This window comes from Oryza sativa, chromosome 9 (genome assembly GCF_034140825.1).
Source record: "Oryza sativa Japonica Group chromosome 9, ASM3414082v1".
Classification (NCBI taxonomy): domain Eukaryota; kingdom Viridiplantae; phylum Streptophyta; class Magnoliopsida; order Poales; family Poaceae; genus Oryza; species Oryza sativa.
This window is the reverse complement of record NC_089043.1, coordinates 18,781,945-18,796,161: the sequence shown is the minus strand read 5'-3', so window position 1 is coordinate 18,796,161 and position 14,217 is coordinate 18,781,945. Positions and strand designations below refer to the sequence as shown.

At 39.2% G+C, this 14,217-nt stretch overlaps 1 protein-coding gene across 1 annotated transcript; it reads right to left on the bottom strand.

The window, feature by feature from the left end:
• Positions 1-1,913: 1,913 nt before the first annotated feature.
• On the bottom strand, positions 1,914-13,984 carry LOC4347020 (uncharacterized). The gene is made up of 24 exons (XM_015756378.3): positions 13,700-13,984; positions 12,735-12,844; positions 12,263-12,428; positions 12,024-12,124; positions 11,832-11,904; positions 11,612-11,753; positions 10,465-10,625; positions 9,723-9,847; positions 9,539-9,638; positions 9,188-9,284; positions 9,015-9,066; positions 8,689-8,790; positions 8,462-8,608; positions 8,208-8,379; positions 7,873-8,112; positions 7,573-7,727; positions 7,171-7,299; positions 6,922-7,039; positions 6,580-6,775; positions 5,636-5,747; positions 5,405-5,559; positions 3,284-4,709; positions 3,007-3,201; positions 1,914-2,650 (listed from the first exon to the last, which is right to left on the bottom strand). The coding sequence occupies exons 1-24, from the start codon at positions 13,977-13,979 to the stop codon at positions 2,180-2,182; spliced, it is 5,025 nt and encodes a 1,674-aa protein (XP_015611864.2). The 5' UTR covers positions 13,980-13,984; the 3' UTR covers positions 1,914-2,179.
• Positions 13,985-14,217: the final 233 nt, after the last annotated feature.

Sequence of the window (14,217 nt, the reverse complement as noted above, 5' to 3'; positions counted from 1 at the left end):
TTCTATGATGTGTGCTTTATGATACTAAATAATCAGTTGATAGAAAATTTAAAATAAATTTTGAGAAAAGTTAGTACACTGCAATTTTGAAAATAAATAAGTGGATATTGCTAGCTGAAAATAAGTGATTTAAGTGGATGTACAGATAATATTAATCTTAGTATTTTCAGCTAGCTATAACCACAGATTTATTTTGTAAAATTGCAATTTACTAATTCTTTTAAAAAAATATTTTAAATTTTCTATCCACTAATTATTTACTATCATAAAGCACACATCATACAAAAAAAAATATTTAATATATAGCAAGCTCTCTAATCAGCCAACTATAATCAAATTTCATGCATGCACCCTCCATTCTCAAAGGGCATAATGGACATTTCTAAGCAAATTAACATCTAGACTAACAGAGACTTGACGGGAGGGGTATGCAAGGGTTCCAAACAAATTTTCAAGGGCACACAAGGGATTCAGTATTTTTCAGGTGCATAGAAGGGACTGAGAGAGTTTTGAGGTGTACACAAGGAATTTTCTCTAACTTTATAGTAAGATAGGATAAGAGCATAATCTGTATTTATTCTCTATTCATCCACTATGTTTGTTACTTTAATAGGCATTTATTATTTACAACTCACTAGATGATGCCCCGCCTTTAGTGCGGGATATATGTTAGATATTGGAGAAATGATGAAATGATTTGGGTTGAAATATTATGAAAATAATATGAGAATGATGATTTAGCATGTGTATGTTTAGTTTTAGAATTAAATAAATTGTACACATAATTACTATATGCTTGCATGTTGAGCTTTGTGTGTTTAATGGGTTGATGTGGCATGCTTGCATATAGGTTTTAGGAGTGCTAATAAATACTATGCTTGTATATTGAGCTTTATTAGGTACTTAGTGAGCATTAGCTTTATACAAAAAAGAAGAGATTAAGGTGTCTTCTATGTATGGTTTGGATATGTAGTATATGTTTTTTTAGAGCTAGTGTTTTTCGTGTGTAATTTGTTCCTTTAATATCCTATTTTACTATAAAGTTGCAACCCACTAACGTCACATCATCACCACTAACAGTTATTACAACTTAAATATCATACAAGAATGATATATTATCTATAATTTTCTATAATTTATTTAATTTTAGAGCTTTAAAATGCAAGCACGTTAAATCATCATAACACATAATTCACATAATATTTCAAAGATGCTATTTCAATATATCTCTCCATCATACTGCCTCTGTTTCAGGTTATAAGACTTTCTAGCATTTCCTACATTTATATAGATGTTAATGAATCTAGACACACATATATATCTAGATTCATAACATATATATGAATATGGGCAATACTAGAAAGTCTTATAATATGAAACGGAGGAAGTATTTTATTGTATCTTATATACCTACATAGTCCATCCTTACATAGTTAACATCATTTCTCTCTTCTCTCGTTAAATCATGTCACACCAATTTTTTAAGCCCTTAGATGATTAATCTATAATCTAAATTATCTTCCTCATTTTCTTCTCTCATTAAGCCATATCACCTTAATTATTTTTAGCCCTTGAAATTATCTATGGTCCAAATTACCTCCCTAATCTTCTTCTCTCGTAAAGCCACGTTACCTTAACATTTGAATCATCATTCTATATACTTCCTCCGTTTCATATTAAGATTTTCTAGCATTGCCCACATTTATATAGATGTTAATAAATCTAGGCATACATATTAAAATCTTATAACCTGAAACGGAGGTAGTACTATTTAAATTATCATAAATCATATTAAAACTTATGATTCATTATACTAGAATATATCACATCCAGTCTAAGATTTGTTTTTTTATGGGACATGGTGAGGAGGTGTTTTCTTCGTGTACACTGAAAAGAAATGCATGAGATGTAAGTTTATTGTACCTCATAAACCATATTCATTTAAACTCAAAACGTAATGTAAATGGGAAATGTATAAATGCCGAACCTAATTACAATGCTAAAAACCGTCCGTATAAATCACATCACGATCAAAAGGGTGGTTACAACTCATCCAAATCCCAAGACGTACTATATCTCCAACAATACTACGACAGCTACAACAATGAAATGCGAAGAATGTTAACTGCACACTATAGATACAAAAATCAGAACAACGTTGGGACACAGGAAGCGCCGTTTAGCCAAACGGGGAAGGCACAGGTCCAGCAAGTGCGTCAGATCTCTTGATGCTCCCCATACCACAGATGACACACCCTGGTGCAGAAAGAGCGGAGAATTTGGCACCACAGAGATCGCAAACATCATGACCGATGGTTGAGAGGCGGCTGAGGGTGACGGCGCAGAACTGAGAGGGGTCTTCGAATGGGTCGATAGATTTGTTTGTCAGCCCCCTCTGGACACACATGTCGATCAGACTCTTGAGCTCATCCTGCTTCGATGGGGGCGCCTTGGAATATAGGAGATCGAGCATTTGCTTGGCATAGGCAAAGTTCTGGACCTCCATGTTTCGCTTGATGGCAGTTCTGATGCAGTTAATCCGGTGCTTAGCTTGGATAGGTAGGGAAGCAAGGTGGCGAGATAGCCTGGCCATTTCCTCCTTTGCACTGAGCGCACCAGCTCCTTGAACCCTTTGTAGGCGAGCAATTTCCTGCGCAAATCAATAGAATTAAGCAATGGATACTTAAACCAGTTCCATGAGAATAATTGTTCTTTTAAGACCAGTTGTTTCACTGACTACCATGACGATAGAGATGGAATTTTTATTATTCTCGAGTTCACCAAAAGAATAAAAGAAGTATTGCCTAGAGTTCAACATATATTTAATCAAAGTTGTCAGAATTGAAACATTTCTACCAGATAGGAAATGATGAGCTGCAGGATATGGTACAAAAACTAGCAGAAAATTCACCTTAGGACACACAGTGAAACCAATAAATAACTCTTAGGATATCATGACAAAAATTGTGTTGTTATGAGGTATATCATGACAAAAATGAATATTACCTGTAGCAAAGCAACAGCTATCTTATACTGTGCACAAATAGTGGCCTGCGCTTTGATATCAGCTTCACGTGACTGGTCCTTTGCAAGGGCCAAGAATGCTTCATCCAAACAAGATAAAGCATCCGTAAGCTGATTTTGCTCAAGATGAGCAAGACCCATCTTGTAGCACTCTGCTGCAGGAGCACCACGTGGAACCTGTAATCATCAATGGTAGTGTCAAAGAAAGCTATGGAATAACATCAATTTTGTTTAAAATGAAAAATAGCAACTTAAGCACCTGTCCAGGCCGCACAGCAGTAGGTGCAGGGGGGCGAGGAGCCTGCTTTCCCTGTCCTGGACCTTCAAGAGCACTAAGATCAATTGGTTGCGACATGGCAGGAATAGCAGGTTGAAAGCCATGTGGCTGTGGAGGAAGAGCCTGGGGTTGCGAGGGAAGAGGTTGGCTCTGTGGGGGAACACCACCATCAGGTAGACTAATAGGGTCCATAGGCATGCCTGGTTGCTGAGGAAACTGTGCCTGTTGCATCGGTGCCTGTGGTGGGACCCCACCATCTGGAAGACCAACATTAGCCATCATGTTTTGATTATGGACAGGCCGAACTGCACTCATTCCAGGAGCAGGTTGAGCAATTCGTGACAGAATTATTCCCGGTGGGGGTAGTCGAGCTGCAAGCTGCTGCGATGGAATAGTATTCTGGAAGAAATCCTCAGGAATAGGTCCAGCCGTCACTCCCATGCCACCAATTACAGGACCTGTGGCTCCACTGGAAGCTTGTGGTTCTACTAAAGCATTGGTACCAAATAGATCAACTGCAGCATTTGGAATTGCTGGACCAGCAGGTGGTGCGAGACCTGGCGGCTGCATAGGAGCCTGGTTCAACTCTTGAGGCGTCCCTGATAACGATCTTGTCCTAGTGATTGGAGGACCTAAACCTAGCTGTTTAGTGGCTTCTTTCAGTTTGTTAACATCAACAGTAGATGCAGCAGGCTTATCACGTATCCTGATGTGTATCTTTTTAGTCTTTGATGTAGACTCATCTTCATCACTACTTCCACCATCAACAACACCATATAAAGTCTTTTTGAACTCCTCTGCTGCTTTTGCCTGTTCATCTGCAGAAGCAATTTGGACCCCTAGCTGCCTGGCCAGAGTATCACCAACTGAATCACCCCCAGCATTTGCCACATTCTTCTGTGTTGATTCAGAAGATGCTGGTCTCGCATTATCGCCACTGGCTGCTGCAATAGCTTTAACCAAGCTCTTTTCACTTACTTCCACTACGGTACCTCGGCCTTTCATCACGCCCAAGTAAACACCAATATGATCTGCAGTGACAGATGGAATACCAGCATCGGTAGTCTTCATGTAGGGCATGACCTCTCCTGCAAGCTCCCACTGAGGTATACTCTTCATGTTCGTAGGTGTTTTGATTTCCCAGTTTCCTCCTGCCCATTCCGGACCTTTAGGCACCATACTTTCTGCAGCAAAATTTGCAAAGACACCTTGTGTCCATCCAGTTGAACGAACTCTTAGTATTCTCTCAAGGTAACGCCTCAACTCAGAATCTGTAGCAGATTCTTCCAGCTTCTGTGAAAGGCGTCGCAATGCACTAGGATTCAGGTGGCATATAAACAGATCTAGCATGCTCTCATGATCAGAAATAACCTCGAATGTTTCTTTTGCACTGTCAAACTGACCATACCTGTAGAGTTTCAATCTCATTGAAATTAGAAAAAGTAAAAAAAAAAAAAACATATTGTATACAGAAGTAATTAGCTCAACAGTATTACTGGCCAAAATGACAATTGCTTGTCACGGCTCAGAATCATGCTGGAATCATTATTCATCAGCAGCACGCACACATAACCTCTTGGATTATTATGTAAAACATTGACCAGACAAGATCCTTTTCATTGACTACAGGCACAAAAAATAAAAATGAAAGGAGAAAAGGAAAATAGTTGGTTTTGCCAGCCATTCTGACAACTACTGTTCTGCTAGAGGAGCAACATTGTATAGATCCAACTCAGTAAAGGAGCAATATTGTTATAGATTAAACCAGAGTAAAATTGGGTATTACAAAGTACTGTAATTACAGATCCAACTCAGTAAAGGTTTTCAAACTTTGGTTCTGGTTATTCTGAAGTTCAGAATTTTGGAGCACGCCTGAGGTCCAAAACTCCAAATTACTTTGGAGGACAAAATTTGAAATGCATCTAAACTATTTCAGTATTTGGTTGAGATCAATATGTTGTCCTGGATGAAAGTCATGACCCTTGTAAAGCATAGAGAAATTATTTAATCAAAATCATTTCAAACAAATATTTGCAGTTGAGACATCAGGACAAGATGGTATCCTGTTTCAGAAAAAAAAATAGAGAGCATAGTTGACCATACTTTATGCATGCATATCCCAACTCCCGGAAACGCTGGAACAGATGAGAAGTTGGAGGGCATTGAGGATAATCTCTGGAACGCAGGAACTCATCTTTCAAGATCGAAAGAGCAGTAGAGAACCGGAGGGCTTTGATTGCGTAATTGCACCGCATGATCTAAACAATATGGAAGAAAGTATTAGATCAAGCAAAAGAGAACAAAAGGATGATTATGAGCACAGATTAAGCTTACTTGGGTAAACTGAGGGCCTGCTTGGGATAGTGATACAGCAAGATCTCCACAAACAGGGGGTCCTTTAGCTAATATGTCCAGTGACCTTGGAGTGACACGTAAACTATCAAACCTGTATAAACGCAAACCAATACAAGCATCAGAATATGATGATCCATCTATTAACCCTTCTGCAGTAGGTAGGAAGAAACAACATGCTTTGAAGAAAAAGAATAATAAAATGGTGACAAGAAGCCAGAGCATGATGATCATTTTGTCACAAGGTGCAAAGCTCAAGGAACTGCATAGCCAGTTCTCCATGAAGATCAAGTGATTCCTCTAAATGATCTATCAAAGGAATTTTTCCACAAAGAGATGTGCATCCAAATTGAATAAAACGGTGTATTGAAGCTTAAACTATAGCCAAGAGTTTGAATGAAGCATGCAGTGTATTTATTTATGAGAGAAATCTCGTCATGCTTCCTATCAAACTTCAATCTGTGATTCATAACTTCTTGGCTTCCTGCAGGTCATAAGCATATTGAATTAAGTTGTACGACTTCAATGACAAAGCTGAGAATGAAAAATGATTTTGCTCGGAGTGAAGCTGATGAGGGTGAGGACAATATATTCTAATACACGATGCAAAACCTGATCATTTGCTGGAAGATCTAATGCAGCAGCAGCACTAACAAATGCAGATGAAACTGAGAATATGAAGACTTGTACTAATCGAGTAATGCACTGAAATACTGAATATCATATTTTGCTGTCTAGATACTGTGTAAAGAGCCTTGATAATTGCGACTAGGTTGTTCAATGTATCAATTACAAGATCTTCTTTGTAAAAGACAAAATCACTAACTCTGAACTATGACTACGTTGATGACTACACTTGTGTGCATTGAACACTACAACAACTTGCATATGGAAATGATATGAAACAAATTGGACAGGAAAAATACCTTGAGGTTATCTGATATAGCACCTCTGAAAGATCAAGTTTTTGCTCAAAGTATTGCTGCATCGTAGCAAATCCAATAAGAAGAGGTTCAAGAAGCCCTATTAGACAGCTTCTTATTTCCACTCCCTTTTTCTGTCTTGGATTTATATCTGTTGGATTTACAAGCAGCAGGCGGTCGTTCAAGGCACCAAGCAACACTGCATGCATAAAAACACATATTGTTTAGTTCAGCACAAACTGATGAAAATAAGAAGTAGCAGCGTATCAAAGCATGTTAAAGGAACTGGGAGCATCAGAAGGACTATAGGTTAGTCTTTTTTAATTGAATATATTATAATCTTACCAGAACGAGGGAAGCTAGTAGAAAGGATAGATCGAACTTTGTTGTCCCATCCAAGCATACTTATTGCAGTTGCACTAGAGAAGATAAGTGCTGGTCCAACCCACAACATTGAGCGATAGTACAAAGTAGTTAAGTGATCAACAAAAAATGACAGTTGGCAACAGCTAATACCATGATACCCGGAATTTGTACAACAAAATAGGAAAAGAGTACACGAAAAGTAGATGCTAGACTGAGATCAAAGGATATTGATGGAAGACCCCGGTCATATTTTGTTGAGCTGCTTGAAAGTATGTCAAGATCAGCAGAGGCTATCATTACCCTCTGGGTTGTCAATATTCCTACAACAGGACCTCTTAGAGTTGTTTGCCAGTGAACCTGAATAGAGGACAAATTCGATTAGAGTGGTGATCAGTAGTGCACTAGTGCATTACAATTATTACCTGTGAAGGTTAGATATAAAGCCTCATGTCTCAAAAGCAAAGATCAAAGTGTAAGTTCATTACTTCATTTTTACAAATCCGTTGTGCAATTAGTGTCAAAGTCAATGCCAGAGCAAGCAAGCAGTTGAATTCATGAATCCTATGATTAAGAATAGTCCAACAAAACATAGAAAGATTGATTATGGAGCTAGAGGAGATAATAGAACACCTGGAGAACGGACTCGTTTGGTTTCAATTTGATAAATTTCTTCCCCTCCGTTTTCGTGGTGATGGATACCCCATTATCTGCAGATAACCTATATCCCTGTAGGAGCTTCGCCAGTCCAATGTGCTTTCCCGAAATTACATACAACATGGTTGATTCTACAAGGAGTAACACATGGCTTAGCAATAATTTTCATGCCACAAAAAAAAAAGCAAGATAACACAACCTTGCCCATCCTTTGATGAAACCGGCGAGGCAGGTGCGCGAAGCAATATGAGAACGAAAAAGAAATCCACAACCTACCTAGTGGAGCAGAAAATATGCGATCAACCTCTGATTCAAAAGTAAACTGCATAGGACCCTGGCGCTCTGTCGGATTGGTAACATTATCAGCAAATGTGTTTTCTTCAAGCACTGCAGCATTATTTTCAAGAGCTTCCTTTGTGGCTACTGCTTTGAGATTAAAAAGATTCAGACTAGTTCTATCTTCCTCCAGGATAGCGTATTGATTATCATCCGGGCCTAAAAATGCAGCATCTCGACCTAACAAGGAAAACATAATGCATTGGTTAACCAGTCAAGCAAAGAAAAAAAATATGACAATCAGATAGTATGACACATGTCAGAAAGATGGAAACCTTTTATTGAACTTCCTTTGCTGTTTACTGTCTGTAGATCAGTCTGCTCCCAGTAAAGAACAACTTCATGAGCTACTCCATTTGGTCCACTTAATTCAAATACAACAAGAAACATATGCTGTTTAGGACTGTATACAATGTTCTTGGGGTGGCATTCCATATTTGAAGGTATCTGGTAATAGAGAGCTTGAGAATTAGAAAACAAGTAACAAAAAAAAAAAACAAGAAAAGGTTGTTCTACAGGCGCTACATACCGTTGAGTAAAGTTTCTTATAGAGATTATCAGCTCCTGATGACAGATTGTGGGCCATTAGGTTAAATCCATCCAAATAGAAAGCTCTAACTGGATATTGAACCACGCGGTTCTCCTGGTTGAAGAAATTCAGCTCCAGATGGAATGGCTGGAGTAAAAGAAGAAATAAAAAGGTTAGAGAGTGGCAACAAGTAAACAAGTGATAATATCCATTATAGTACAAGTTACCTGACAAACCGGAACATCTCGCAAAAGGTTACCAGAATCAGAAATTGTAATGAGTGGTAAACGAGAGATTGGACCACTTTTAGCATGTCCCTCCATGAAATGCTGCATACATTGAACAAAAGAAATTTGAAACGATATGTAAATGCAAATACTGAACTCAACAGGTATGGCGTACAAAAAACTAGCTGAATGGAAGGTTTTATTGGTAGTACAGGGGTGAACAGGTAGAGAAGAAAAGAGTTCAGGACTACAAGTTTTCTGGCTACAAGTTTTCCATAAACTGCAGAAAATATGATGCAACAGCTGCTAACAAAAAGAGCACATACACTGTGAAGAAAAGCCTTCCTTGCAATGTCTGAAATAGTTAGCTGACTCTGGCTGACAAAAGGAAAACAAATGAAATCAAAGTTAAACCATCAATAAAATTTTCATGACATTAATCAAGAATGTATCTTGACATAGTCAAAAATTTCTAAGCCAAAAAAGATTCGAATTTTACCCCTTCAAGTGCTGCTCTTGCAGCTGAGCCTGGAGCTGGTGCTCAGCTAAAATTCCAGATGAACCCAGGGCTAAAAGTTTCTCCTTCAGAACAGCAGCTGCAATACCAAAAACAAATTTTAAAGGATGTATGGGCTGCTCAAATATAATCGTTTGTTAATAATATATATACCAATTATGCTATATGAAATCATAATCAAGAGTGACATAATTACCCTGCTAGAATTGTTCAAAGTTCAAATTAAGGAAAAGCAAATAAAATTCCTCTTCCATTTTCAACCAATGGTCACATGAACTAAATAAGAATTTTGAATATATACAACAAAGTAAGAACGAACAATCATTTACTTACCAGTCGATCCCCTGGCTCCCTGAAGAACAGCAAAAAGTTGTCTCCTCCCTTCTCTTGTGTATGCAGCCTTGTTCTTTGCAGCTTCTGTCCCAGACATATCCTGCAAGTCAAATATAAACTGTTTCTATAATTACTGCCATTAAGTACCAAACTTATATATGGCCTGGAGTTAATGCGACCTAACTGCAAAAATTACTGCAGCCAAATTAAACTTGGGGTGCACTGCCAAGTTTCTTATTCGAGGTAAAGGGTACACTGCTTCTCCACCTTGAAGAGTGAGTATCTTCGTGATATCCATTGTTTCAATAGCTGCATAGTTAAAACAGAAACAGTTGTAAAACTTATTCTCAGAAGAAAAAAAGGTAGAATATGCAATCGGCAAGTAACACTGCTAAATAAACAAGATCTTGTGTGATCAGCATATGAAATAAAATAGCTTAGAAGCTAGTATGCTATTAGCCCATGACGCAGATGGCAAACATCAAATGGAGGTTGCACTTACACCAACACCAGGAGGCCACAGCAGCAGGGGCCAAACCAACCCAACTCAGATATAAGCTGATTATTTTTATTTGTTTGTTATCTCCTTAATTAGGTAACTAGAGAAAAGATTGGTTTGAATCAGACATTTTTTGGCATTGCCTATCTGTCTTCTCTAATGCTCCCATGTGTGCTCTTCCCCCATGTTTTGCTTTTCCCCTGCAGCACCACTTTCTCCTGAAGTCCCAACACATTCAGGTCCAACCAGTAAGACCCAGGGCCAAAGAAGTCCACTAAACATGGCAGCCCATTCTGTTGCAATCCCCAGGATGTGGCATAAAATCAACCAGGTACATATTAACCAGGGAAATAGCAATTGAATCTGAATTATAAGGGAGGAAAGCAGCTTGAGAAGAAAAGCATAAGTAGCATGGAAACAAACTAACCTGCATGCTCAAAGAAATGAGTTTCCATAGGTTGTCTGTTAGGATTAATTATAACTCGTGTTTTCCATACTTGAAGTGCCCCATCCTTTGAAATTGTAACAAGTAACCGTAGTGTCGGAAGCCAGGAAACAGATGTGATAGGCTGGGAACCAGCCTGTGTACTGAGTAGAAGTAAAAGACACAAATCAGATAATATGAAACAGGAAAAATAAAAGAGGTAAAAGACAAGCAGAAGTGCAGAACCAGAACAATCAAAAGTACATGGAATAGTATCCATCCAAACAGAGACATACAAAGAGTTATTAAGTTAGCTGCACTAAGGCTGAGTTCTTTCACCAAATTTCCCAACTCACCTCCCTCGTTTCCGCACGCACGCTTTTCAAACTGCTAAAGGGTTTGTTTTTTGCAAAAGTTTTCTATACAAAAGTTGCTTTAAAAAATCATATTAATCCATTTTTCAAAAAAAATAGTAAATACTTAATTAATCATAAGAAAATGCGTCGCTCCGTTTTGCGTGCGCGGAAGGTGAGTTCCCAACCTCACCTCCCGAACACAGCCTAAGAATATGTGTTCTAACATTTCTCAATCAAATTCGTGCCAAGGAATTGCAAGTATAATATCAAAACTTATATTGAAGGTACATCAAAATAGATCTGCAGGCTAATGTATCCTATGGGGGCACAGGACCACACTGAAACTTTGGTCCCAAGACAGTGCCTAAAGCCCATTAGACCTATTTTGATTAAATAATAAAAAAAGGGAGGTAGCCCCTCGAATGCTTGTGCACATAGTCAACAGTCAACACTGTGAAACTTTAATCGAGATATTTAACTATTTGCCACTCTTAGAAGTGGCATTTAACAATTTGCTACCTGGACTCTACATGTCATAGACACATGAGGGCCCATATGTCATAGACATATGAGTGGCAAGTTATTAAAAGCCACATCGAAACTGTTAAATGCGCCCCACTGGTGCTTCAAGCAACTCAATGCCTCACCTCAAAGTATTTCCAACAATTAAAACCTTACTGGCTTGTCCAGATAATGAATATCAAAATAATAGAATACATTGGAAAAGAAAGAAACAAAGGAAAATGGTCTTGTTTTTACAACCTGAACAATATATAATGTAAAAATATACTTACATTCCAATCATACTTGGTCTCTCCGTTGATACATCCCATGCCAAGAGAGTGCCACCTCTATCACCAATAAATATCCACTCTAGGGTTGGATGAAATCCAAAAGCACCCGCTCCGACAAGCTTAATTGTACTGTCAACAGCAACTAAGGAAAGTACAATCTAAGAGTCATACAAAAGGCTAAACATACTTAAATATATGAAAATAAAGTACTGCATCTTACGTTGCAAGGTGTAGTGAACAACATATGTCTGGATGTTATAAGCGCGTATCAATCCTTCAGCGTAAGCTACATACTGAAATTATAATTTTGCACATCAACATATGACAAATACAGATACACAACAACAAGACAACCTTGTGTAGGACTGCAGTGCAATCACCAGCCAAAAGGTAAAGCTCTGATTGTATTTACCAGGACAGGAAGGCGAGGATGGCAAGCCAGGTTAACAACAGGCTTTTTAAGATCAGTCTTTATTTTTGTTGGCGGCCTCCCTCCTTCAACAGTCCCAACAACTGGAAGAGAGGAAAATACATAGTTGTTAGCATAAATAAGTGAAACTTTTAAAAGTATAGTCAAATAGAGGACCATTTAAGCCTCAGAAGCAAAAAAGAGAGAGAGAGAGAGAGAGAGACTAAGTAACGAGGAATAACCTGTCACACTCATTCTTTTGTGAAAACCGAAAAATACAATAGGCTCAAGAGGTGTCAATGCAAGATGAACTTCCGTGTCTATTGAAACATGATCGGTTTTTTTCTCTGGTGAGTGCAGCACAAGCGTCTGCTCAGTGGCAAAATCACAGGATCTGATTGTAGCATCCTGAACAAGATATATAAAGGAACAAAATACATGAGTTATTAACATAAATTGAAAGCTAAACATATCCAGACTACAGCATCACATGAACTAAGAATATGATATAAAATAATGTTCTCATTGGAATAAAATATCATTGAACACTATACTGGAAGCTCATAATGAAAAATCCACAAGACCATGCTTACTGATGAAGCTGAACCATTATAAACTTTCTACACCTAACATCGGAAGCACTAAGGCCAATATTTCAGTGCTAGGTGATAAAAAGTGTTTTGTATTTTCATATAGTGAAATATTCAAACCTACCTCAAGAATAGCAATGACAATGTGACTAGCAGTAGGGCTATATGCCATACGAACAACACGAGCTCCAAGGTCAATCGAAGCTATCTTGCTTCCAGTCAATGCATCAAATTCTGCAAACAAATGAGAAGATGTGGATAATAAAGAAGACAACAATGCATCATATGCAAGAAAATAACAACTAACTACAGTAGCCTTTATTGTGTTAATACTACTCTGTACCACAATCACCTTTTACAAGAATAAGTAATTTGGTCAAATAATGAAAGCAGCAAGTAGGTGATTTTTCCAGCAAAAAGTACATAAAGGGATGAAATGAATCAATGAGTTCATACTGACATTTCAATAATTATGTCATGAAGTGGAGCATGGTGCAATGTATTGGAAATTTAGGAACAAATAATCTACTGGTACTATTTTTCAGAACAATCATAAGCTAGACAATTGCTATTACTCCACAGATACCATGACTACATAGCACAGCAACTAAACTCTGAAAGGACTCTTGCACAGCATTTCAAGCCAACAGTGTTTCAATACCAACATTTCCACTCATCAAACTATTATTACTTACAGCAACTATGTAAGTGATCTGCAGACTAACGACTCCATTATTACCGGCTCATTATACTCTTGAAGAAAGGTGGACGGTGGACATGCTAAATCAACACGAATTCACACAGATATCTATAGAAATGCTCAATTGCTCATCAAGGTCAAATCGGCACTACTGTTAGCCACTGAGATCATCCCAGCTGCACAGTAACAGCGACACTAGTGCAGAATTCTAACTCCACTTCCATTCCTACCACCCCACCCACCCAGGGCGAATCAAACTCCAGCGCCCTCCTCCTCCTCAGAGCGGCACCAGACTCAACTCCCCCACGGAGCTCCACCCTCCCCCCACCCTGCCTACAAACTCCTCGACCCCCGAACCAGTCGAGACGGGCGGAGCCACACACACGTACCGACGACGTGCGTGCCGATGGCGACGGCGACGATGGCCTGCGACGCGCGGAAGGCGGCAGCGTGCGGCTGCAGCGGGCGGGCGGAGGCCCCCCGGCGGCCCCCCGCGTGGCGGAGATCCAGGTGCTGCACCGTCGCCCACTCCATCGCCGGCGGCGGCGGATCTGGGCGCTCCGGCGTCAGATCTGGTGGGGCGGGTGATCGCCGGTCGGTGGATTTGTGCTGGGGAGGCAGTGGCCCGGCAGGCTGGACTAGCTTCGAAGAGGAGACGATCTGAAGCATCCAACAAGGGGGAGGTTGCAGATCCGGCCCGTTAAGGCTCACTTTGCCAGGTGGGCCTAGAATCCTCGATACAACAGTTGGTTTGTCTGACAGGTGGGACACGTACTCAATTAGATTGTGCCTATCTCAAAAAAAAAAATAGATTGTGCCAAATTGTCAATGACAGGTGGGCCAAGATTACATTTGGACTAATACACAAGCACGATTGATTTTTATTTCCCCTAGTAACATCATTAGC